The following is a 27,189-nucleotide window of genomic DNA, read 5'->3' on the forward strand; positions in this document are numbered from 1 at the left end:
CCCCCCGTTTGATATTTTATTCTGGTTTCATCCTAAAATATTTCAGCGCAAACCAGGGGTCCCCAACCTGTGGGCCCTGGCCAACTACTGGCTCGTGGCCTATTTGCAACTGGGCCCTGTGAGGGCGGGCCAGGGTGCACACATGCATGCACACAGCCCCATTTGCGAGAGTGGCAGGGCCGATGCTTGGAGCCCCACTTGCGCGAGTGGCACCCCAAAGGCTTCTCTGTTGTGGGAGAGGAGCTGCACTTCCAAGCCGCCAGCTCCTGATGCTCCAAAAGCGGAGCTCTGAGAGAAGAGGCTGAGTGGGACAAGCACACCCTGCTCAGCTTTGCTGATTCAGGGAGGCTGCCTGTGCAGGACACCCGATCCACTTTGGGAGCGTCGGGCAGCTTTGGTGAGTCTGAAGGAGCAGGAGATCGCGCCCCAAAAGGCTTCTCTTCTCCACGCCAAATGGACGAAAGGCTTTGGGGGAGCAATCTAGTGCTTCCGTCCCTTTGCAAACGCTTTTGGCGCAGAGAAGCCTGAAGGAGCTGAGACCGTGCCTCAAAGACTTCTCTCTTGCGTGAGGGGAGCGGTGTGCGTGTGTGTCTGTGTGTGCACGCACAGGCCCATTGCTCACATGGCCTGGTTCCCCTCTCTCTCTCCCCCCCCAAAGCCGGGCCGCCAAGTTGCAAAGGTTAGGGACCACTGGTATAAACCACCTGGTATATCCAAAGATGAATAAAATAAGCTGCAATGAATCTTTAAATATTTTCTCACTACCCACCGCGGTAAGAAGATTAAAGAAACGTGACTTAAAATTAAAATATACACTGATAAGTTACTGTAAGATATATATACCAACAATGCTACTTACTGATTACTATCTACTACAACAAGCAGTTTATTGCCTCTACCTGCATACTGTTGATCTTATTGTCATAGCCATGATCTCCGTGAAAATAGCATTTCCCAGTTATTTTCCTAAACACATCTCCAGGCCTCCTAAAAACATTAAGAAGATTCTTGAATATACCAGCAGTTAATTTCTATAAACATTAAGGTTCTACTTCCAGTGGACTGCAGAAAATATTGTGGATTTGCTGATCTACAAATCTCTAAAGAAACAGGCAACTTTTGTTTTCTTTCTCAAATGGTGGTTGAGGACAGCAGTATTCTCAGCAAGCCACAATGACACAAAAATAACAACCCACACAGTAATACCATTGTACAAATCATGCCTCTATGTAGCAGCATCTCAACAGCTGGAAAGTACATAAAGTTTGTGATTAATACCATTGTATCATGATGCATGTTTCACATAGTTCAAGTCCTTTTGATGGCATATATGTGCTGCCATCAACCTCCATCATAAGATTAGTGCCTTTGATAAGCATATCATAGGAGCATTATATAGAAGATGCATTAGAGAAAACAAATCTCTCATAGAAATTCTAAAAACAATGTTAAGTTTTTTCTTAAAAAATAAGAACAATTTTTAGTACATCTTGACTTAAACCTAGTGAGCTTTCAATAGCTGGGAAACACTGTTTTACAGGCTAAATCTGGCCTCCAGGTTGGCTAGTGGCTATTGTTTACTACCTAAAATTGCTTTTGTAAAATAAAGACACTTTGAATAGTAGGAAGTCTGGTCACCTAAATTATGTTAGAATGTTACAGTTGTTTAACTCAGAAGACACTATGAAATAAGGAATCCATGTTGCTCTTACTACATTTTTGAGCCAGAGACTTACTAAAATATATTTTACAAATTCCATACAGATTGGGTTCCAAAGTGTCATATCACAACTGATTTCTTAATGGTGGCCCAAAATCACACTGAATTAATCAGTTAAAAGAGTTTGCAGACGTCATATTTGGATAAATGGGAGGTCTACAGCAAGTCAAAAAGATAAGAAAATTCATATTTATTTACTTGGCCACGTGCCATCTTCTTTCCACCAACAAATGAATATCCTCAATTCTTCGGTTATTTGCATAATGCAAACGCTTGGGAAGATGTTGCTTCAAGTAAGGTTTGAAATGCTGGTCTGGCTTCTTGCACTGAAACAAATGAAGTAGGTTCAGAAAGGGGCTATGGAAGACATTGGCCAACCTAGCTGTTAACTGAAATAATCACTGTTTGTTGAGGATGAACAATGCCCATTTTGTAGACATTGTAAGACTAATCGTGAGATTGTAACCTGGAGAAAATCTATGTGGTCATGAAGAGCTGACATTGATTTGACAGCCCATCAATCAATCAAGACCAAGGGTGGGCAATTAATTTCTCCACGTTGAGAAACTGGGACTGTTGTGGACGGCCCCACCAATAGGGCTATGAACGTGTGTAGGCATGCAAGCATGCATGCACATATTTTTTAAAAATAGCAGTCACCTTCAAAATAAAAGCAATGCACTTGTATTGCGTACATGGCATACATTTATTTATATGCGATTTCTAATTTCCGATTGACCTCATGTGGGCCGGACAAGGAGAAGGCCAGATGTAGCCCAAGGGCCATAAAATGCCCAGGTCTGATAAAGACCAAATGGACCATTGATCCATTTTGTATCCTCGCATCAGATTCTCCTCTGTCTGAAAGCAACTCCAAAATGGCTTTTACCCATCATTTTAACTTAGTTTCCCTTTCTTGAGTGAAAATGTTGGGAATTAAACTGCTAATGTTCTGCAGATGTTCTGCAGTGGTACAGCCCCATTCTATAAAACATGACAAGAACCACCATAACCATCATACAACTTTCTCCATGGAAACTACACTTATGAGGATTCCTCTGAGAACACTGACTCTTCACTTAAAGCCACACCCAAGTTAATAAATCCAAATATACACAGCTATCTTTTTTTTTAAAGTGCTCTAAGAAGGGAGAGTACTAAGGAGATACTTACTGTGAGATTGGCCACAATGGCTTTGGGGTCAACTGTTATGTGGATGGGGAGATTTCAAACAGAAAGAAAAAGAAAAGTCAAAATTGAGCCATTAGTTGAGTTTTCAACACACAAATGTTCATATGTAATTAGGAATGTAATGCATAATTCATATACATTAAACTAAACTATAGGTTTGGCTATAGTTTTCCTGACAGAAGAATCACTGCTACTAAAAAAGCGAAGCTCAGATCTTAAGATGAAGATCTGCTAGAACAAGCTTGGCCCACTCTAGAACCCGCACAAATTGTTTTGCAAACATTTGCAGAAATGCACTGTCTAATTTCTCTTTGCTGACAATTCTCAGGGTTTACTTCATTGTGAGGCAAAAACATTTAGATCTCAAGTTTTTTCCCCCAAAGATCTGGTTCTATTTAACAATTAGTCTGATCAATTAGGTAAATTTACCCAACTTATCTATCAAAAAAGCAACTGTCTTTTCTGAACAATAACTCTGTCTCTCTGAAGGTGGAAGAACCTTTATAAATATATTCCCTGCCATCGTATCTGTTGGAAGCCAAGGTCAGAGACAGCGCAGAAGAAAATGGACACATTTCAAGCTACAGGGTGAATGTAGAAAGGTAAACTTACATTTAACATTACTATTAGCTTTGGCACGAATACGCCCTAAAGTTCCTGGTATCAATGTTATGTCATCCACGTTAGACAGATAGTTGGTCAAATATTCAGTTCTTTCGCAAGTAACATCTTCCATTCCTACAGAATAAGCAGCACCACTGCATTATTGAAAGAAGTATGTTTAGACATTTGCTATTCAGATGTTGAAGAATGAGATATCTTTATATCACTTTTAGCTTTAAAAGTCATATTGTTTAGATCAGGAGTCCCCAACCCTCTGTCCCTGGACTGGTACTGGGCCATGGCATGCCAGCAACCAGTCCGCACAAACAAGCAAAGCCCCATCCGTGGGATGCAGGCACCACACAAAACCACACACTCTCTGGTCTGTGGAAAAACCTTTCTCCACAGAACTGGTCCCTGGTGCCCAAAAGGTTGGGGACCTCTGCTTTAGATTTTACAAATTTATATTTATTTTTTTTAAATGGGGAGAAATCAGAGGAAAAAAATCTTTAAAAAGGAATCAGGGGGTAAATCTATTGATCTAAGCTTGTTGTTTAATCCAGAAATACCTTCCACAGATTTAAATGATTCTGAAAAATGACTGCCATTTCAGCAATTAAAAGACATTAATGCACTGGATTAGGTTATAAAGATTAAAGTATTCCCACAAATGTAGACTAAGTGGCAATAAAAAGAGGATTCTAGCCCCTGAAGTTCTGAACAGCAGCCAAGAAGTCTTATCAAGTTAGCCATTGTGCCCGTCAAAAATGTGAATTAGAGAATAAAGTTATATGAGATCATCAAATCTGTTTATAATCAGCTAAAACTACTTTTGATTTTTTCTAAAAAACCACAAAACTGCACTATGAATTAGCTGTTCAGAAATCTGTTCACAATCAATCTGTTTTAAAAACTTTGTCCCTCATCTTAGGCTGAATCCATACTGTGTGCTGGCACATCATAATTTCTATATTTAAATGCAATTTCACTTGAAATACAGCTCAGTTTAACAGTCCCAAAGATGCTTTTTCAAGAGGCAACTGGACTTTCTTTGTTTTTCCTCAAAGACATTTTGCTTTTCAAATGTCTTCAAGAAAAACAAAGTTGCCTCTTGAAAAAGCACTTTTGGGGAAACCATGACCTGAATGACTGAGAATCTCCACAGACACTCAGTTTAACAGATTAATAAAATACCTTCCAACAGAAATGGGGACTTTTCTACATAAAAACCAAGGAAAACTTTTTTAATTACCATGATCACCCACAAAGATAATGTTGGCACATCGGTGTAAATTCAGCTGCTTTAATCCATCCATTAGTTGCCCAAGGATCTTGTCAATATCTCTTAGTGGACCTAACATCTATATATGCACACATATTTACACAAAGAGGAAGAATTAATCTTTTTTTAGCTGTATTACAAGTAAACACTATCAACCCACTCAGTTTTCATCTGATGATACCAGATGAATACATATCATTATGTATGTTTACATAAACTGCTATAATTATATCAATTGTACTATACTGTATTATATTATATTAATCTCTCTGAAGCACTGCTTTACGCCAAATATCAATATAGTCCAGAATTATGGTTCTTGTATGGCTAACCAGAAGTTTTTGGAAAAAAGAAAAGATTGGTAACAATAACTTCATTCACATTATTCCTTAGCAACTATTTTCAGAGATATTCTGACTCATCCCTCTGAGTAACTGAGGTCTAGAGATGATTGATATTGTTTATCTTTCAGGTATTTATTCTCTTTCATTATATTCTTATTATGAGAATTATGAGAACATTAAGATATTTGGAGTATCTTATTATATTCAAAACAGCATTATCAATACTAATAATATCTGAAATAAAGAACAGATTAAGATTTTCCATAAAACCTATAATGTACATCTGAACTCTGACTCATAATATGAGAAATCATTCATTTAAAGAGTTAAGCAAACCTGAAGACATTCTAATAAGCTTAGAGTTATATTATAATGTGCACCCATAGTCTTCTGATGTTGGTGTTAAAGAATATCACACTTATGCTGTTTCACTTAAAAAATTAAAAGTTGTAATTAAAAGCTACGGTTCTTTAACCCTTTTTTAATCCCTAAAAGCATAAGCTCATCTCTAGAAACCATGTTCTAAAATAAAGAATCAAGCATGGAACCAAGATAATTTTAAAACAGATGGTCACTTCAGTTCATAAAGTTCTTTCCAACCTTAATTTCTAACAGTACATTTATTTTAACAAGCTAGAAGATGGGAATCCATGTATCCTGCAGGTTTCATGGACCTCACTCAGTGAATGATTTTTTTAAGCAAAGTTGAACAAGAAAGAAAGAAAGAGAGCTACTGGACATATATAAAGCATGACACAGAAAAAGCTTTTTTCCATTCTCTCTTCCCTTTCAATGTGGGAACTCTAATGTTCATTACAGGGCACATTCCTGAATCCCAAATGAGTGTTTTGAGTAGCTCTCATTTGTTTATTTTAAGGCAAGATTTGTCTTTGATAATATTATGGTATTGCCAAGATAAAAAGGATAGCAACCCTATTTACATCCTATGTCCAAATTCATCACGAAAGTCTGAAGGGACATTTCATACTGTGAAACACTCAAACATCATCTTGAATCCATTTCTATAGGTCCACATGGTCAACCTTTCATCCTTTCAATCCATGTTTAAGCCATATCCATGTCCTATACTGATTCTATATACAGAATGAAGGCACCTTGTGGATACAGGACTTCCTTACAACCATATTTTCATTCAACTTGATCACTGAGTGTGATTGTTCAATAGATACGATAGCAGCCTCAGATAAATTTTCTTTGGAGTTACTGATATTCATTGCCTCAAAATATTCATAAAGCTTCAAGCAACATCCGGCATTGCAAAAATTTGATACCATATAATTATAAGTCATGAAATTAGGAATTAGAAAGGACCACAGACCAATTCTTATGAAAGAGGCTTCATTTGATATCTCCTGCTAAAGGAAACCAATAGTGACATATCATGTTGTGAACAGGAGTAACCTGGCAAAATTTCTTCAACCCTTTGCAAGTATTACAGGTAGAACTTTCCAGAGAGCCAAATAATAAGTTCCAAGAAATTCATTTTGACTGAAAAAATTAACTGTAAGAGTGACAATAAGCATGCTTTTACAGGCTAATCCAATACTATCTATCTGTGGATCGAACAGTTTAAATGGATTTTTGCATCTGAATCCTGTGACATTTAAAAAAAAAAAGGATCTAAAGATTACACCAAGAGACAGAGAATGCTACCCAAGGAAGAGGGGGGAAGAAGGAAAAGACAAACACCAAATGAACCCAACTGCTTGATGGCAATCTGTGGTTGTGGCCTTTCAAGATGGCTGCACTGAAAGTTCGATTTGGAAGACGTTCCCCCCAAAGTTGGGAGGACCCAAAAAAAAAAATCAATCAAGTTGTTTAAGAGTCTCAGTGGTTGATATGTAGCAGTTTTGAAAACTTACTTTAATCCGACGGGATTCCGCAGACAAGTGTTCCATTCTAGGTACTTTTCGTCTTCTCTTGGAAGGAGCAACACGTCTTTTCTGAATCCTCTTAGGACTGATTTTTCTTTTAGGCCTTTTAGATGGAGTAAGAGGGGGCCCAAAACTACTCTCCTGTACTGACGGAGAGAGATGCTTGGACTCAGAAAAAGCTCATCTCAACATCAGATAGTTAAAAACTTCCCGTCTCCAGGACACGGCATGCCAAAACTCTTGGTTCAAACCATTTGTACTGGGTCTATGGTCATGTCAAGGTCAAGGTTGAAAAGAAGAATTTAATTATTTGTGATAATCGTCCTGGGGTCTACAGGAAACAAAATCTCTGAATAGGATGTCTGATTTGTTTGTTTGCTTGCTTGCTTAGGGGGCCAATACTCTTTTCAAGTTTATCAAGAGAAAGCAAGCATCAGTAGTAGGAGCCATTGCTATTACTGGATGCTTAACATACTTATGTTTTAAATTGTACTAACTAATCAATGCTTCACTATTGGAATAACGGTAAGATAATTCTCTTGTCCTAGAGAGAATAAATTAAAATTGTTCATATAATATTTTTATACTAGTCATTATCAACTCCATGCAGCTGGAGACATGCCCAGTTTTTTAAAGACATCCAGACTGATCTTTAATGGGGTGGGGGGAAATTGAGCAAACACACCCCGCATTTGCTTCCTGTATTATAGGATATCCTTAGATAGGATATAGGATACCATTAGATTTAGCTATATGCTTTCCACGATTATCGTGCTGTGGCATGTGAGGAAAGGCTTTAAAAATTAGGGGAGGGGAAGATATGAATGAACCATGTATTAAGAGGAGGAGAAATCATCTGAAAAAAACAGAGCTGCAGTCCCAAGCAATGCAGAGATGCTGGATGCTATTCAAACCGATCTTAAAAAGAAGCGACTTTGCATGCAACTCCAATTGACAGCTGCAATGAGAGTTCTTGGCAACTTTTAGGATCAGGTTCCCCGAACAGAGAAAGATATCACATACAAGAAGATAGTGCAGCTTATTTATTTTTTTAAAAAAAAATGGAGAAAGAAAGAAGCGAAGAGAAGGGAAGTTGAAAATTGGCAGGGATTTGCTTCTATCTGCACAGCCATTCTCCATCTTTGCTGTTCCAATCACAGAGCCATGTTCTTGGAAGATTTTTTTTTTTTAAACAGGATTACCATCTGCCATGTTGTTTCTTTGCTTTTGGACAAGCAGCTGGAAGGGAAATGCTAATCCAGTTCCATTTGTCTCTCTCTCTTTCTCTCTCTTTCCAGAAAGCAGCTTCAGTTTTCTTTTCTTTTTTTTTTAAGATAAAAATAAAATAAAAATAAAGGAGAGTAAAAAAATAAAGAAGAGAAGAAAAAGAGTTCAAGCTTCGTGCAGCCTTGATGAAAGAAGCAGCAGATGGAGGGAGGATTCTCAAGAGTTTACTCACTCTTTCCAAGAGAAGCGCAGCCAGAATTTTAACTTATGCCATCAAGTAGGTCTAATAACAAGAGTCCCCATTCCAGGGTAGCATGTTAGAAGAGCAGCCCAGCAGTCCTTAAGCGTACGGATGTTGTCCCAAGTCATTGATCATGGTAAACAGCACTGGTATAAACATTCACAAAAGGGATAGTTTCTCTTTCTTAAGAAATTAAAGCTAGGAAGAAAGCCAAATCTGTATTAATCAGCCAAGTCTTAGCTTTACGTTGGAAGAATGAGATCAATACAAGCTGAGGATGATGGGACCTAGTGTTCCAGCTTCTAGAACTGAAAGAACTAACCAATACTTGCACTTGAAACAAAAATGTCTCAAAATAGGACATTAAATACCAAGATATCATGGTTAAACATGCAATGTTTGTCAGACAGAGGATTATCCAAGTGACAGAGCTAAAAACACAAAAACAAAAAGTAGATACTGTATGAGACCAGAGAACCATGATTGGATATCTTAAATTGGTTTGTCTCGCTATAGCTCTGGTGTTATTTATTTATTATAAAATTTATTTGCCACCCATCTCGTATCCAATGACTGGTTAGGTTACTTTAAAAAAAAAAAAAGGAAGACCATTCTAAGATCTTTGTGCATTAGCTATCATTATTGGGATGCAGCCTCTACAAAACTTATTGTGACTTTACTACCCACATACAGATTGCTAGTTAATCAGTTGTCTGGTTGAACTTGCAAGCTGACAGATCAAAAATGTGTCTAAAGGTTCCTTACATCATCAACCTTCACTTTCGGTTTAGCAGTAAAGCATCTCTAGGGAAACTGCCTAGAATCCCTCTGGATTAAGGGAGGGATAAGCTGCCCAAATAAATACATTTACCAACTGGAGTCACCCTACCATGTAGAAAGTGCTCTCATTGTGAGACAATGTGGTACACTGAGCGGAATACTAAATATAAACAGAAGAGACCAAATTTCAAATCTTGATCTCAGTAAGGGACCACAACCCAAAATCATTACTAGGAAAGTCAGAAGAAACTCTCATATTCAATATTCTGATTTAGTTGGCCAACCTGGAACCTGGGCAAGACCCCTGGACTTCATTAACTCCCATCAGCATGGGCAAGACTAAGCTGAGAAGCCAGTATCATTGTATATTAAAATCAAATTTTAACTTGCAGCCAAGTTAGTTCTATAATCCTCTTGGAATGGGGAGGGTGGGAGTCGTCGATGCTCTCCGAGTTTGGTTGTTTTCTTCCAGATGTTTCATTACCCAAACTAGGTAACAGCAGCAGTGCTACTCTAGTTTGGGTAATGAAACATCTGCAAGAAAACAACCAAGCTCAGGGAACACCAAGGACCCTTCATTTCAACCCTGAGCTACAAATATTCCCCTTTATTGGTCCTCTTGGAATGATTTTGTAAATTATCTTCTAAAGGAAGAGTGTGGACCTATGGACTCCAAACCTCATTAACTGTTTTGGCAAGAATGACAACATTTCTCCTCTGGTAATTTGGTAATACAACTGGTAATACAACTCTTTTAACCAGCCTAATTTTTCCAGGGGAAAACTGTTTTGTTGTTGTTGCCCTTGTTCTTGCTTTCCAACAACACTAAAAAAAGGATCAAGGGTGAATGCATTCTACATATAATAAACTTTCCGGTGAGGATTACCACCTTCCAAATAGAAATTACATTTATTTAATTTGTAATGTATGGTCTAAGATTCCTGCCATGAATCCTATCAAAGGTGACCATTAAGATAGCAAGATACAAACAAAACATTGCTATATGCCATATCCTGAAACTATACACACAATCACACACCCACACCGTAGTAAGCATACTAGCAATAATTACATGCAACCTTCTTCACCCATAATTCTGGGCAGGTAATATTTTTTCATCTTGACACCTGAATCACGATAAAGTTTAATCTATAGTGGACTTTAATGCCTTGTTTATATTTTCCTCTGCCTATTCACAATCCATACTTCTATAGGGATGCAGTCAAAACAATCATCTTAACTATGATATGACTGTGCTATGAGTTCACAACATGCTTAGTTATACAGTAGTAACTTTCCCAAAGTAATACAAAATATAAACACATATTAAAATTGTAAAATCTTTCACAATTACATCTTTAACCTAATATATGTGCTATTTTAAGCTTGATTTCACACTGTGAGGTATTTTTCACACCAGGAGAGATTTTAGGGGTCAATCAATTAATATGATTCCAAATGGGTAAGAAAATAATTATTTTAAGGAATTGGGAGTTGGAGTCTTCTGTAATTTGTTTCCCAGTTCTATTGATTAAGCATCTTGATATCTAAGATTAAGCCCAAATGTTTAATGTTTTGCCAGCTCAAAACAAATGGGTGGAATAGGATTAGGAAAGAGGAAAGAATTGCTTTTGACTGTCAAATGCCAATATTATTGATGCTTGGAAAGGGTGGAGATGATCTCCACAACAAGAGGACTCTTTTGCAACAGTGAAGATGAGGTCTATAGCCAATTCCAGTTCTAAATTTAGTGATATCATTTTGCTCCTAGACTACCCTCTAAGTCTTACTTCTAAGAGTTTCCTGATATATTTACAGTTCCTTATATTCTTTCAAAGAATCCTGTCCAGATATAAATCAGAACATCTGTGCAATTTCCACAGGAAAAACTAACTTCTCTAAAGGTTAATAAAGAAGTCTGAAGCCAAACCTATTTTGATATATGAGATGAAGATGTCTCTTCTCCATTTCATCTCAAGGGGAAAGCAGCTTTATGAGTTGAGGGCTGAAAATTTCATTGTGGGGAGGGGAAATATGTACTTTTATCTCTGAACCCCAGACAAATAACTGCAACTGTTTTATGTTGCTTCTGATTCTCATCTGACCTTCAGTCACTATGATACCAATTGCAGGGAATAATCTAATTTGGGACTAATCAAAGCAGGGTTTGATAGATTGCAGCTGGACTTCACTGCCAAATAAAATAATTGCAAAAGCCAAAATTTGTTTTCACAAATCTGCACCTTGGGAGGAGAATTTACTTTCCCCACCCCCAAGGCTGATGCTTGAAAAGGGTGGAGATGACCTCCACAGCAAGAGGATTCTTTCACAACAATGAGAACGAGGTCTATAGCCAATTCCAGCTCTAAATTTAGCAATATTATTTTGGTCCTGGACTACCAAAATATACTGAGAGCAACAGAATCAAGTGTTGCAATAACCAGCTGGGGATTCCCAGGAGCCAAAGATATAAGAGATAAGACCCTCAAGGGCTATCAATAACCATATTGGCCAGGAAAGAGTAGAAGCTGACATCCAACATATCTGCAGAGTACAGATCTGAAGAAGGGAGTTGTACGGTAAGTGTTCTACAGTCTTGGAATAAAATCAGGAAGCTTGGATTTAAATCGTTATAATTACGTTAAGATTTTTGAATCATGCTGTTGAACAAATCAATCCTCTCCTTGTTCTCAGATACAGACATCTTAAAAGCCATTTCTTTATCCAAGACTGAAACTCTGGCTAAATGCTTGCCACACTCTGATTAACTTTAATAAGCCCATCAGCAGATGCATAAAATTGTTTTCTATGGTGTCAGTGATCTGCCAGTTTAGCAATCTCTGCCTGGAGCTGCAACCCAACACTGATCTATTCTTTCCATGTTCTCCCAACCCTGTTGGAGCTGTTTGTTTAAGCAGCTCTTATGTGGCTGGGAGAATATTCCCTCAGAATCTATGATCAAAGGTTAACTGTGTAGATCTTCCTTGTAGAACAGCACTTTACTAGAACTTGAGGTAACAAAATAATTAACCTCTGTGCTTGGAACTTGAAAGAGTTTTTCCTCAAACTTCACATTGGCTCTGGATTCACAGAGAGGAAAAGGAAGACAGTATTACAGTTTCAGAATTCCTTGCCCCAATGCCATTGCCAGAGTTCAGTGTGAATTAGGTCTCTGCCCTGGATTTCAAGGCCAAAGCACAGGATCAACAAAATATATAATTGGACCTCAGTCATACAAGTGATTTGGCTGCATTGATGGATTTTAACTGGATGTAGATTCCAGACTGCCCACTTAATGATCATTCAATCATCTCTCCACCTTCTACCTTTTAAAGCAATGTTTCTCAATTTCAGCAACTTTAAGAATAGGCGGACTTCAGTCAGCTTAGGAATTGAAGTTCACCTGTCTTTAAGTTGCTGAAGTTGAAAAACACTGCTTTGAAGCCTGTCTGCTTATTCTCCCTGTTTCTATCCAAGTGGCTAACATCATTTATGGTTATGGCTAGAAGCAGTTAGATGAGCCTCCTGACTTAGCACATCATGCAGAAAGTAAACATTGCATAAACAATATGTGCGAAATTACTGAATTATTATAAAACACGAAAAATGCTCCTTTCACACCCCAGCGCTTAAAAAAAAACCCTAGTCAACCTTGATTATATCCAAGAGTAGGCTTGCAAGTCTTTGATGATAATCCTAGCCCTGTCAACACATACACACCCACACAGACACAGACATAGATCACCAGTCCCTGAAACTTTAAGCAGATGGATAATGTTATTAACAATTTAGTCCTCTCTATAAATGTAGTGTCTAGTTTCAGAAGGCCCTATTTCCTTTGGAGGCTTATAGAGGTGTGAACAATTAACTAGCTTTAAACAATTTGATTCAGGACTAGCAATACAGGTTCATATGATGATAACAAAACCCAGAGCAGCAGGATTGCATTCCACTTATGGGCAAAGATGAACTGTACTAACCTCAGAGCTAAATGGACCATATCTGTGGCCAGCCATATCTGGTTGGTCAGAGTAAAATGCATAAGCGTAAGGCCTGAAAAGAAAAGCAGACATCAGCAAGTTTCATTTAGCATGCAATTCTCACTTTCAAATACTGCAATTCCCTAAAATTATAAATTCGCCCCATCCCTCAGAATAAAACAAATGGTTTTATTGGATTTAGAGACGGTGAAGAAATAAAAATCAATGTATCCAGTAAAATATTGCTGGAACTTTGCAACAAAGGTAAACAAAGCCTGCTGACTGGAAATTAGCAATAACATTTCAAACCATGAGGATAAGTTTGCTTGGTTTTGCATAACTCCGAGGGTGTCTGGTAGTGTTTATGAGATTGGGGAGTGTTTATGAGAAAGCCACTGTCTATTGGATTGATATTCACTGTCTGTAGCAGTAGCTTTAGGAAATCCCAACTCTACTATCAGTCTGCCCAGACAGAATTCTAACGTTTGTGATACAAACTATGAGGTTTGTACATGCAAAGCTGGAGCCCACTAAATACTTGTTCCAGGCTTTGCTTGAAGAAGTCTGCTGTTAACTTGCTGAGACACAGCCAGAGAAGCTTCTGATAGTAATCTCTCCCCAGGTGTCAGGTGCAAGCAATCAGATCCACATGAGAAGGGTTCAAGTTGAGTTGAATACTTTATTTGGTCAATTGTGATTAGACACACAAGGAATTTGTCTCCGGTACAGAAACTCTCAGTGTTCATGCAAACAGAATAATAATACCAATAAAAGGGGGTGGGGGGGAGAGATAATAAATAGGATAAACAGATAATAAAGAAGATAATAAATAGGATAAATAATAATACTACAGCCATACTACATGGGTAAGTATACATAGACATTAGGCAGCACTGTGAGAATTAGAAGTTCAGCAGAGTGAAAGCATAAGGGGAAAAACTGTCCCTGTGTCTAGTTGTTCTGACATAGATTGGCCTATAGCACCATCCCGAGGGTAGGTCCAAGATGTGAGGGGTCTGCAGATATTTCCTCAGCCCTCCTTCTGACCTGCACAACATGCAGGACTTCTGTGGAAGGTTGACTACTTCATTGTATTCTACATACAGTACAAAACAAGAAACTCCCCAGACTGCTCGCCCTTCCCTGGGAACAAACAGATAAAGTTCCATGGAATTTTAACGGGAGTTAGTGCTAGGAATCTTGTGGCTGCAAGAATAACTCAAGGTTATTCTTGAGTCCCTCTTCCTTGACTAGATGGTAGTTTCCCAAACACCCAGGAGCATTCTGGACTTTCCCTTTCACTTTCACTTTGCTGGGTTATCGTGACAGTATGGGAGCAAGTTCAGGCAGGGTTCTGACCTGGTTTGCACTCTTGTTTATGAAAAAAAAACACAACGACAAAGAATCAGAAAGCTGCCATTTCATATATTTTCCAGTGATGAAACAATTTAGTGTTCTACATTGTAACTTCATTAAAACTTTAGAAAATATGCCAAAAGAGGCACAAGCACAAGCTCTTGGAAAAAACATTCAATAATTTTCTCTCAGTGATGGGAAAAGGCTACAGTTGTTCCTTCTTGGACTCTCCCTCAAAGCAAAATATGATGCCATGTATTCTCAACTACCCAATTAAAAAATCTTGATATCTGCCCAACTCTTGGGTTATTATTCTAAATCGGAAAATCAGAAAACCCATACATCAACAGCTTTAACCCATGCAATTAAAATTTCCCCAGTACAATGTATACATCATTAGCTCATCAATCAAACAAATATGGATGATCAAAGGTCAATTTCTACCAAAGGTATCAATAACGCATTCATTGCATTCATTGCTACAAAAGTAAGGAAGGGGACAGAGAAATGACCAACCTTTCATTGTCTGCCAGAGTTAGCCACTGCAGTATGGTTAATATTCTGCGCTCGTAAGGGATCACACTAAATGAAAACAAAGAAAAGCATGAAACCTGAGCTAGATCATTAATTTCTTACGGTCTTCATCATTAAGATAAGATGTTCCATTTATGAGCTTCATGTGGTGACTCTTCTTGAAGCCACGTTTACATCAGAAATGTCTGCCTATTACAAACCAGTTTAGCTGAATTGCTTCCTCAACAACGAATCCCAGGAATCATGGTTACTAAATTCTCAAAAAGATGTCTTGCTTTTCTTCAGCAAATTAAATGTAGCGGACTGCCCATAGGCCAGTGGTGGCGAACCTATAGCGCCATTGCCCCAGCAGAGTTCGCCAGAGTAGCAAGCATGTGGTATTTGGAAGCGACGGGGCAGGAAGTGAGCGAGCAAGTGGCGTTGGCCCCCGGGGATGCCCCGGAGACTGGCCCCCACCACCCCGGCCACAGTCACCAGTCTGCCGTGACCACTGCAGCCACGCCCACCAGTGGGCCACGCCTCCCCACCTCCCCGAGGGCACCACAATGCTCATGCAGCCCTGGCACTTTGCGATAAATAAGTGGGTTTTGGGTTGCAGTTTGGGCACTCGGTCTCTAAAAGGTTCGCCATCACTGGCATAGGCCATGATAGTTGGCAAGCTTTCTTCTCCACTGTCTGAAGCTTGATGGGATTCTTAAATTGCAGTTTTGAAAAATGGATAGGGTTTTTGTTTTAATCAAGGGAGACCAGAAATATTAAAACTGGGGTCATCTGGTCAAGCCAAGTGGTGGGAAATTCATGATAAATACACTAAAGTATATCCTTAAGAACGTGTAGCTCAACAAATGAAATGTAGGTCAACAACCAAACTTTTCTTCCCTATGATGTTTTAGCAGCTATCAGCACAATAACTTTAAAATAATAGGAAATATTTGTAGCTTGGGTTTTAGATATTGGCTGTGGTTTGTTCTCCAAGCTTATTTTAATATAATTCCTGAATGTTTTGTTACCAAACTAGGTAATACAATCAGCAGGTTTTTCTTGTCCTATTCTCTTCAGCTCAAGACACTTATGAGCTAAAGAGAAGAGGACAAGAAAATCCTGCTGATGATGTTACCTAGTTTGGTAATGAAACGTTCAGGAATTATATTAAAATAAGCTTGGAGAACAAACCACAGCCAATACAATAGCTTTAATTTAAAAGGAGAAATAACACACATTCAGAGTGGATAAAACTATCAATGTCTACTTGGGATTGTGGCTAGATACTACCTTCAGCATGACATATTGATGGCTGTGTAACAGGCCACAACAAGAGGATCCTGCTTTACATACTTACAACCAGAGTCAAAATTATAACAAGACCCCCCCAAAAATACAGCCTGGTTTTGAAGTGCAATGGACTCTCCCCACTTGGGGTCACATGATCACATTTTGGGTGCTTGGCAACCAGCCTGCATTTATGGCTGTTTTGCACCATCCTGCAGTCATGTAACTGTCATTTATCTTTTTTTTTAACCCAAAACCGGCCTTTAGTTCCAGTTTTGGACAAAAAAAAACCCCGCCCATTGCGGAAAATGGTTTGCTTAACAACTGCAGCATTCAGTTAACTATCTCATGGTGACTTGGTTAAAGACCACTGCAAAATATCGTAAAATTGGGTCAGTCATGTGATGACCCACTTAACGATTGGCATGACTTATAAACGTAATTCTGTATATAAATTGTAAGTCGAGGACTACTGTATTCATGTCTTCCTTTTATTCATCTATTCCCATCAGCCTTTTGACCACTAATACCAGATGACATTGGTTGAAACAACAGAGTATGTTAGATTAGGCACAGTCACAAAGTACTTGGTAAGTGAAGGCTGGATAATACCCTTACAACCAGAAGACACACAAAACATTTGGAAGATGGTAGCAACACTTTTACAAACATATAGAAAAACAAGCTAGCTCACTCCAACCATCACTGCAGATCATTGATTTCTCATCCCTGTGTCAATTGATTCCTGGAAGAATGTTCAATTAAGCATTGCAGAAAAAGCACTATGTAAGTAACTAGGTATTAAGAAGTAACAAAAGGAGCCCATTTTAAATATACTTTAATCTCTTCTAAAGAAGCAAGAACAGAGTGGAAAATGTGCTGTCTGATTTAAAAGCCACTAACAGGTAGGCCAAGGAAATCCATTTTATCTTTGTTTGAAAGTTAAGGCCTATTCATGTAAGAACATTTGGTTCTAAATGCCTGCCTTTAGGATTGTAGCTTTGTTACTAAATCTCTTTTGTGTATGAATTTTCACTTTCTAAAAATCAACACTTACTTAGACCAAAAGAATGTTCCAGCTTTCACGCCTTGCTTAGCAGCAGTAATCCATATCTAATGAGGAAAATGTAATCAGATTACAATGGCTCAAAATGTCTGTTATAAGAACAAACTTTCCTGCAACAAAAAAACGTTTTTAAAAACCAACTAAAAGGGATCCAAGAATTATGTAGCATTGATCAAATTCCTAAAAGAATTTAGAACCAGTAGTTTAGATGAGAAATAGAACATAAAGCCGAAGAATAAAGCCACATAAAATATATAAAAGAATGCTCAAGCAATCTTAAATTATTTTCAATCTGAGAGGATCAGATTGAACTCCTCTTTGTAAGGAGTACTAAGTAAGGATCCTTTCTGAAAATACCTGATTGAATAGAAAGATGATAACACAGTATGGAAATAGCTAAAGAAATAGCTTGAGTTAGGCTACCTAAAGTGGCTATCCATAATTATGGATAGGATAATTATGCCTCTCAAAACAATATTTAACATCTGGTAGAGATGCATATCAGTCATGATCTGAAGGGATTCTTTTGGTTGGTAATAATGTTTTCATCTTTCCAAGTGAGCTTTTTTCCTCTGGGTGTACCTGTTCATATATACTGAAGACATGCCTTTTATGGATAAATACATAGACACACACCCTCATCACTTAAACAAGTGGAAATCTTCAAAGCAGCTGTGTTACCTCTTCAAAGGACATGGCTCCTTATTGTTCAAACAGCCAGTTCAGAAGGCACTCTAAAGTGACCCTCCACTAATAGGCTTCTTAATAATATTAACAATACTTACCTTATTAAATGGTATGAAAAAGATTATTTAAGAGTACCCTCAGAAGGAAAAGGGAAAAAATATCAATAAATGTGGTAAAAAAAATTCTTGTTCAATATGCAGCTTCCCTACTTTGTCAGCCCAGAATTGTCAAATCCAATTGAAGACAGGCCTGGAATTTCCATACAGGTGCCCTTTTTGTAAATGTGTGTATTTTAATGAAGGCCTTTAATGCATAGTCAAGGGCTATTTTCAAGTTTTCAAAGTAGTTTCATAAGTCTAGAGCAGGGGTAGTCAACCTTGGCTCTTTTATGACTCGTGGACTTCAACTCCCAGAATTCCTCAGCCAGCATAGCTGGCTCAGGAATTCTGGGAGTTGAAGTCCACGAGTCATAAAAGAGCCAAGGTTGACTACCCCTGCTCTAGAGAAAGACATGGCTGCTTTAATCATTCACAGGTTTTACATAATCTAGGGTATAATATGTAGTTGCCATGCTTCAAAAAGGAGCAGGGCCAAGACAAAAAGAGAGAGAAAGAGAAGAGAAGAGTAGAGTAGAGTAGAGTAGAGTAGAGTAGAGTAGAGTAGAGTAGAGTAGAGTAGAGTAGAGTAGAGTAGAGTAGAGTAGAGTAGAGTAGAGTAGAATAGAATAGAATAGAGTAGAATAGAGTAGAATAGAATAGTTGAAAAGGGACCTTGGAGGTCTTCAACCCCCTGCTCAGGCAGGAAACCCTATACCATTTCAGACAAATGGTTGTCCATTTAGCATAGACTGAATTAAATACTGACTGAAATTAATTGCCTGTAAAAGACTGAAAGCAACTAACTATGAGATTTAACCATAATGGACCAAAGTCAAATAAAACTGAAACTTACCGGTTGACCTCCCCACCATCGGTGATTGAATTTCTCTCTTCCTCGAAGGTTAAAGATAGCATCAAACACAGGGTCATACATTGAATTTCCAATTATTCCATGAGATTCGGGATACAGTCCCTTTGAGCAAAAGTAAATGAGTTAATCAGATCAGAAGTCACATTTTATTACCTAGAATTCATAACATCGGTTTTATCTTATTGTTGTCCTCTTCTTGTGTCTAAACGTGCTACTGAAGCTTCCACTTACAATCAAAGATAATTCTGCAGGGTCCTTGGGGCTTCCTGAGCTTCTGGTTTTCTTGTGGACATTTCATTACCAAACTAGGTAACATCATCAGTGCTACTAGACGTGAAACGTCTGTAAGAAAACCAGCAAGCTCAGAAAGACCAAGAACCCCACAGTTCAATTCTGAGCTACAAACAAAATGATGTGAAGGTCATTCTGACAGAATTCCCCAAGACAATACCCTCCAGATTTGGGATTTCAGTTCCATAATCAACAGCCAGCATGAATAGGATGGAGCTGAAGATGCATTATACTTGGGGACACCACTATGGAACAATACATTTTTAAGCCACAAGTCGAGATATATTTCAATGATCAGAATTTGTCTTTTCTCAACTCTTCCTTAGATTACATAATCTTGATTATTTCTCTACCCCATGAATATAGACGACTATCCTCAAATTAATGTTTTCCTGTTTTCCTCCAATTCAAAAGAGGAAAGATGTTAATATATTCCTTAATTTCCTAGTCATGCTAATGCATAAGAAGTATTTTTAAACATATTTTTATGTATAGATGAAGAAAAAGAAAACTTACAGTTGCCAGAGTGTACAAGTTTGGGAAGGTTTTGGTCGGATAGACAGGTCTCATATAGGGGGCATGGGTTCCACAGGATCCTGAAAACAACATGATTCAATTCACGAAACATGCTAAATCTTAAAATTGGTTAACAATGCATAATATAACAAATATAACAAAGCAAACGTATTGTTATTTAAAGTAATGATTTGATTCACGTGGTATAAGAAGAGAATGGATGGATTCCCACAAATTATTCAACTCAACTATTCCTAACTATTAGTTTCTCTAATATATTGACTCTTGCCAACATGCAGTATGGATAAGAGGATAGATCATTTTTTAGCAACATAGAATCCAACAATCAAACAAGGGAAGATTCTAGAGTACAGTTCATTTCTTGAAGATGACCACATTTTTACCTGGGCATCTAGTCAAATTTTAACTCATGGAGTATAATTGCAATACAGGGTTTTTTTAAAAAAATGTGTCATTCCATTAACTATAAAACTTCAAACATTTCCAGGGTCATTGAACACATTCTCAGACATATATTTGGGCACACTATAAAGCCGGGTGTATCACATCTGCTTTGAACAGAGGAAGGCTTATGTGACATTCCTCATCAAGATGTCAAAAGCACATTGAATGTTACAAATTCAGTTTTATGTATGCCTCTTGCTTTGAATCACATAACCCAAAGTATGACATTTTTCACAAGAATTAAACAAGACCATGCAAAAATTTGAATTATAAATGGATTGTTTAGAGATATATAGATACAGATATATAGATATACATATACATATTTGTCTGTGTGTCTGTTTCTTGGAATTTGCTCTGAAAAAATATAGAATTTTATCTATTGATTTACTTCTCAGTGAACACCTCTCAAGAAAGGCTGTTATATAAATATTCATCCTATGCTAAGCTGATGTGTATACGAAATAGAACATTTCTTCAATTCAATTGATCACACAGATAGCCAGACATTTAGATTGGATTTGGCATGTTTATTCATCTATCAAATCCTTGCCAAGGGGCTGGGATAGGCAGATGTTGATGCTTGGGGGTGTTAAAGATATTGTCACAGAATGTAAGCTGTTCCAAGTCAAGCTGCCTTTTGCAACTGACTAATTTTGTCAATTGTTGATGGTGCTCAAGTGGTTCTGCAGATATTTAGGGATTGCACCCAGGTCTTCTATCACTATGTGTTGTATCTTTGCTTTTTTGCCATAGTCTTTCCATTTCTACTTGCAGCTCTTTCTATTCTGTGATGATGCTTATTATTATTTCTGTTTCCATCCAAACACTAATGGAGCCCTACCCTTTATTGTATGAGTTCAGGCAAAGTTGGCCAACCCAAACCCGCGGAAGTCATAGCCAGTCAAGAGCTTAACCATTCTGGAATATACTATTCAAGCTGCACACTTACTTAGCTTCTCAATATTGCGCATCACTTTTTCACCTTTCTTCATGTACGATGCACGGAAGCCATCCACAGAGAAAATGATCAGCGGAGGGTGAAGAAAACTAAACAACAACAATAATTTAGTAAACCAGTAGTACTGACTGCAGTAAGAGCATGCAAGAGAGAACAAAGGCAATCCAATTATCAAAAGTTTTTAAAAGGTTCCTAGGTATTTTCATCTGGGATACAGATGTTATACACATCCCCAAGAAAAAGGTAAAATGGCTAGGGACACTCTGAAAGCACATATTCCATAGTTTAAGGCAGCTTTTTCTCATCTCATTCTAGGAATATTTTACTGTATAACCTCCAGCTATTGCTTTTTGGGGACTATTTATTTATCGAATTTACCTATTTATTACTTGTGTTTGCTTTCTATTGGTTTAATGTTGTACGCTGCCCAGAAAGTGACGTAGGTTATAGGTACTATGATATAAATAAAATAAATAGAAAATTCAGGAAAGCTAACTTGAAAATTATAGGAGATCAGATCGTAACATAGATTAGATCTTATTAGGACCAGATTAGAAAAGGCCGTTTTAGAATAATGATCATGAAAATAAAAATGCATACAATTACTGAAATAAGATAGAGATACTTGATGTCTTTTCAAAGCTCAATACTTTTTTCAAAGAGATTTTTTTAAAGCATCGCCTGTAAAATTTTCATTTGAACCTGCATTTATCCTGATGCTTTGTTATTTAATCTGAGAAAGTACAGTTACGGTACATTAGCAGAGCCATAAATCATAAACATGAATGCTTTATGCTGCATTAAAAAAAGAGTTGACAATATTTTGTTAAAAATGCATCCAAAAACATGGCATCAATTAGAATCAGTAACCATATAATTATATCCATTTCTTGATTTGTCTGTCTAAATAATGTCCAGTTAGTTCTGCTTTAATGGGTATTAATTTTAATAATGTGAAAGAGATTAGAGCAGACTAAGGATTTAGAGTGGAACCACAGCAAACTTAATGATTCTGCTTTCAAACTGTATTGAAGAATATGATCCAAATAATAATAATAATAATAATAATAATAATAATAATAATAATAACAACAACAACAATAATAATAATAACAATAATAACAATAATAATAATAACAACAACAACAACAACAACAACAACAACAACAACAATAATAATAATAATAATAATAATAATAATAATAATAATAATAATAATAATAATATAAAGTTAGAAGGGACCTTGGAGGTCATCTAGTCCAACCCCCTGCTCAGGCAGGAAACCCTATACCATTTCAGACAAATGGCTGTAGAATATTTTTCTATGGAACACAAAGAAAATTTTTCCATTGTGCAGCTGTGTTGGATTGTAATCTATGGGGAGTCCAATGATTCTTTTCATTTGCTGGGCTTGCTAACCATTTCCTTCCTTCCATCCTCTTTTCTCACATGCATGTATATGAGTGCACAACTTAAGGAAGAAAAGACAGAGTATCGTTTGATACTCTATCTTTTGATCATAGTAATGGGAGCTCCCCATTGGAAAACATTGTGAGCTTTATTTTATATTTACATCCCTTCCCATTACTGAAGGATTCTGGGTCCCCACCAATTCTATAAGAACATTTTCAACCTTGTTTGGAGAATTTAGAATTTAGAACCAAACAATTACAATGGTCCACGAAGTGCAAATAATAACAAACCACCACCTTTAACTAAACTGAGGTTTGCAAAACGTTGGTCCAGGACTTACAAATGCCGATTGAGCCTGAAATTTCCATTGAGACAGTTTTATGAGAATTGTGATTTAGCCTGACCTTTTTTGCCACAGTTGTTAAGTAAAATCACTGCAGTTGCTAAGTGAATCATGCTGTTGTTAAGTGAATCTGGCTTCCCCCATTGACTTAGCTTGCCGGAAGTCAGCTTGTTACAAATGGTGATCACATGACTCTGGGACACTGCAACTGTCATGAATACATGCCAGTTTCCAAGTGACTGAATTTTGATCATGTGCCCATGTGGGCATGCTACAACAATTGTTGTCAAGGTTCCGACTGATGAACCCAACCGAGCAAGCACCATCGAGATGATTCGATCTCTTAATGCAAAACTTTATTGAGTACATCATTTCGGCACAAATGAAGCAAAACCAGCTCTGGCTATTTCCCACGCAATCCATTACAGTTAAAATATAGCATTCTCCCTCCCCCTATTAGTGCAAGTCATATGGTCCAATCAAGTGTCAAGATATTGTTATGAGAAAGTGTCTCTGTGTGTTTGCAAACATCTGAAATGTCCTTGGTTCACACGGGCTGACTTCTTGTTGTCTGGAGCTTGCATTCCATTTCTCCCTCTCCTCCCCACTAGTGCGTTGGCAAGCCGAGAAGCAATAATGGTGGCAACATCATACACGCACTTCGAGCTTGACAGTTGTAATATGAAAATCAGTCATAAGTTAATTTTTTTCAGTGATGTTGCAACTTCAAACAGTCATTGAACAAATGGTTTTAAGACAACAAATGGTAAATCAACTAGCTAGTTGTATTTGGTCCTGGACACACAAATCCTGTGGTCTTTTGATCAGCATGCCTTGCTTCTTATTGAGTTGGACAGGATGGATTTGGAAGGATATGAATATTTTTAACTTCATGCTGATTTTTGTGGATCAGGCAATTCCCATGTTAAAGAAGTCACATAACACACAACTAATTTGGCAACCAGGGTAAGCCAAAATAATTTCTTATTTCAAGTAAGTAAATAAAATGAAGAACTGACCCTGCTGGGCATTCTGGAGTTCGAATATCCTCACAATCATCCATGACCCAAGGAGTGTCTCCTAAAATAAAACACATGTAATGTGGAGTTGGGTTAGGTTTCAACTAAGTCATGTGCATTATAATTGCCTAGATTTATTCTCAAGTAAACAGACATTGGATTGCAACAGCAGGACTCCTCTCCATTCCCTATTTTGGTTTAAGCCCCAATATGGTATCTGGAGTGACCATGTACATAGCAACAATTTTTTTGATGCCTACAAGTTTCCTCCCTACCTAATTTTTAAAGTTTATTTTCTTTTTTTTAAAAAAAAATTGGAAATAAGCATGCCAAAAAGTCGTGCCAGTTTCAAACCAAGCTGGCATTTCTAGCAATGCTTCTGGATTCCAAAAAGGTTGAAGTTGCAGTCTGATGGTTAATGTCAGGTACAAAGAATCAGGACCACACATTAAGCTCCAGGTACAGTGAGCTGATTTATTGCTCATGCCTCTATACAAGTATCTAGCTGGTGCTAGATAAGAGTTAATGGAATTCAAGAAGAGTTGGACATAGAACATTTATGGGAATATGACCCCAGGCTGATTACTCTCTTGACTCTGCCCCCAGGTTCACCTGTCCTTCTCCTATAGTTATTTTGCTTTCTGGTAGAAGGATATCTTTTAGCTGGCCACAGCAGTCATGACCACTGTCTTTTGAGAAGGACCACAACCTGATCTCATAAATCCAAAGGTGCCCATAAGCCCCCAGAATTTGGAAATTATGCAGATATGTCTAGAAGGAAGATATATTGTATTTGCTAAGGTAACAACACTCTGTTGGCTTGTGAGTTACATCCTATTAATTATAATTTAGTATATCTGCAAGTCAGGTAACAATGACCTATTCTACAAATCATGATGTAATAAAATCTTGATTTAGTGAGATATGTGAGCTGAGCTTTTGTCTAATGTATGCTCACTCTAATTTTCCTTTCAGTGACAAGCTTCAACATCAAGTAATCTAGCTGGGCTCTCTAAAAAGTAGATAATTTGTTAACAAGGTCTGCAGGCATATATGTATCACATGCAGTCGCATTATTAATGCCACTCTGAAGCAAATTCTGGGAGCAGAATAGCTGTCCTCATGTCCACCTCATCCTTGCCTTTAGCGTTACAGCTTCCAAAACCTTGCCTGAAGAGAACAGTGTTGCAAGATGCAAACTTGGACCTCATGACGTCAATTGCGGAAAATAAAATCCTCAGCTCTCTCCACTTAATAGCAAGCACAAATGCAAAACAAACTCTCAAAGTTAATATTATCAGTGGAAACAACTTTTGAAGGGGTAGCTATGTTTGTTGGTTGCAGCAAGGACAGAGAAAGCCTTGTGGCACTTACAGACTGACAGATTTGTTATGACACAAGCTGTCATGGATTAGCTTTTATGGAGCCACAGCCTTTTTTGTTTTTAGCAACAGAAGTCCATGTTTGTATTATAGGGGATGCAGAACAGAAATCTGAATTAGTAGGGTTAGGAAAAAGGCACCGTTCTGGATTCAAGTAAGAGACAGAATAGATGCATTTACAAGGGTTTTTTTTTTAAAGAAATAAAGTTCAAAAGATATTCAGGGGTAGTTCAAAATAAAAGAGCTTTGCTTGCAGAACAAACAACCAAAATGGTCGGGCTATGTTTGAAGAGAAATGTTTGTGGATCTTTTCATGTTGACCTTGAATAGAAGAAACAAGTGGAGAGATAAAACAATGTTCCTCTGAAATAATGTATTATTTTAATGAAGAGCCAGTTTGGTCCATTGGTTAAGGTGCTGGATTAGGAAAAGGGGAAACTAAGTTCTAGTCCTGGCTTAGACCAGTTGGGTGATTTGGAGCCAGTTACGTTCTCTGGGTCCTGGTCATTTCTAAAAATGTGGCCATCAGAATTGCATGGAGCTATTCAATCTCCTTTTGGTTGGGGCTAAGTTATGGAGTCCTTTCTCTATTCCATACATTTCCCTCTAAGGGTCCTTGGCCAAAAATAAATAAAAAACTTACCAAAACTGAGGAAGTTAACCCATAGGTAGAAGAACTGGGTTAATGGCAAAAAAATATATATCTGATCCTACAGACTCCTTGGGGCTGTGCAATGGCTCAGCGGTTAAGATGCTGGGCTTGTCAGCTGGCTTGTCAGTCCAGATTTGAGGCTCAAGCATCACGTGACGCGATGAGCTCCCATCCTCGCCCCAGCTCCTGCCAGCCTAGCTGTTTGAAAGCATGCAAATGCGAGTAGATAAATAGGTACCACTTTGGTGGGGAGGAAACAGCACTCCGTGATGTCATGCTGGCCACATGACCACGGAAACATCTGGCTCAAGTGCTGACTCAACGGCTCTTGAAATGGAGATGAGCAACGTCCCCTACAGTCGGCAACAACTAGCGGAGTAAAATCCACAGGGACTCTTTTTACAGACTCCTTAAGAAGCTGACATCTTCCTACTGCGTTCAGACCGCCATGCACTCAGCAAGAATTGTTATGGTTATCACAGGACATGCTTTATCAGGGCTGGACTGCGTGATCATCCCTGCAGAGCTAGTAGCTGCAACCCTTCAAAGCTTCTTAATATATATAGGAAGAAAAAAATGGGAAGGCATACCTTTGCAAACCACTTGATAGTTACTACAGCAGTCCCCTCTTGATAAACAGTCTTCTGAACAGTGGCAGGCATGGTCTTCGTTCCTGGTCTCTCCACAGCGCTCTTTGGTACATTCCCAACCACCAGCTGGTGTCGTCACAAGGGCAGAAATGTTTTAAAAACAAAGCAGCACATTTTGAGGCAACCGAATTGGATTATAATCACTCAGGATCACCTGAGACCTTCACTGAAGTCTGTTGTGAACATTCTAAAAAGGCAGTGCAGAAGACAAGGGCAGGTCTACAAAGCTTGGCTTCTTAGAATATCTGCTTCATGACCGTAGCATGGAAATACACTACCCTTTTCTAGCAACTATAGATAAATCATTCTGGGCTGAAAGAGTTGTCATGTTGGTTCCATATTTTCTAAACAGC

At 38.0% G+C, this 27,189-nt stretch overlaps 1 protein-coding gene across 1 annotated transcript in view; it reads right to left on the minus strand.

The window, feature by feature from the left end:
• ENPP2 (ectonucleotide pyrophosphatase/phosphodiesterase 2) overlaps positions 1 to 26,902 on the minus strand; it is a gene marked incomplete at its 5' end in the record, with an annotated part of 45,013 nt that extends 18,111 nt beyond the window's left edge. The window contains 14 exons of the mRNA XM_015817389.1: positions 900 to 987; positions 1,919 to 2,046; positions 2,894 to 2,925; positions 3,524 to 3,649; positions 4,767 to 4,875; positions 7,024 to 7,176; positions 13,264 to 13,336; positions 15,136 to 15,201; positions 17,480 to 17,535; positions 19,127 to 19,246; positions 19,952 to 20,031; positions 21,369 to 21,466; positions 24,153 to 24,213; positions 26,777 to 26,902. Coding sequence (XP_015672875.1) covers positions 900 to 987; positions 1,919 to 2,046; positions 2,894 to 2,925; positions 3,524 to 3,649; positions 4,767 to 4,875; positions 7,024 to 7,176; positions 13,264 to 13,336; positions 15,136 to 15,201; positions 17,480 to 17,535; positions 19,127 to 19,246; positions 19,952 to 20,031; positions 21,369 to 21,466; positions 24,153 to 24,213; positions 26,777 to 26,902 — 1,316 coding nt within the window. The remainder of the gene's footprint in view (positions 1 to 899; positions 988 to 1,918; positions 2,047 to 2,893; positions 2,926 to 3,523; positions 3,650 to 4,766; positions 4,876 to 7,023; positions 7,177 to 13,263; positions 13,337 to 15,135; positions 15,202 to 17,479; positions 17,536 to 19,126; positions 19,247 to 19,951; positions 20,032 to 21,368; positions 21,467 to 24,152; positions 24,214 to 26,776) is intronic.
• Positions 26,903 to 27,189: the final 287 nt, after the last annotated feature.

The sequence above is a fragment of the Protobothrops mucrosquamatus genome, unplaced genomic scaffold (genome assembly GCF_001527695.2).
Source record: "Protobothrops mucrosquamatus isolate PMUCROS unplaced genomic scaffold, P.Mucros_1.0 scaffold583, whole genome shotgun sequence".
In the NCBI taxonomy this organism is placed as follows: Eukaryota; Metazoa; Chordata; class Lepidosauria; order Squamata; family Viperidae; genus Protobothrops; species Protobothrops mucrosquamatus.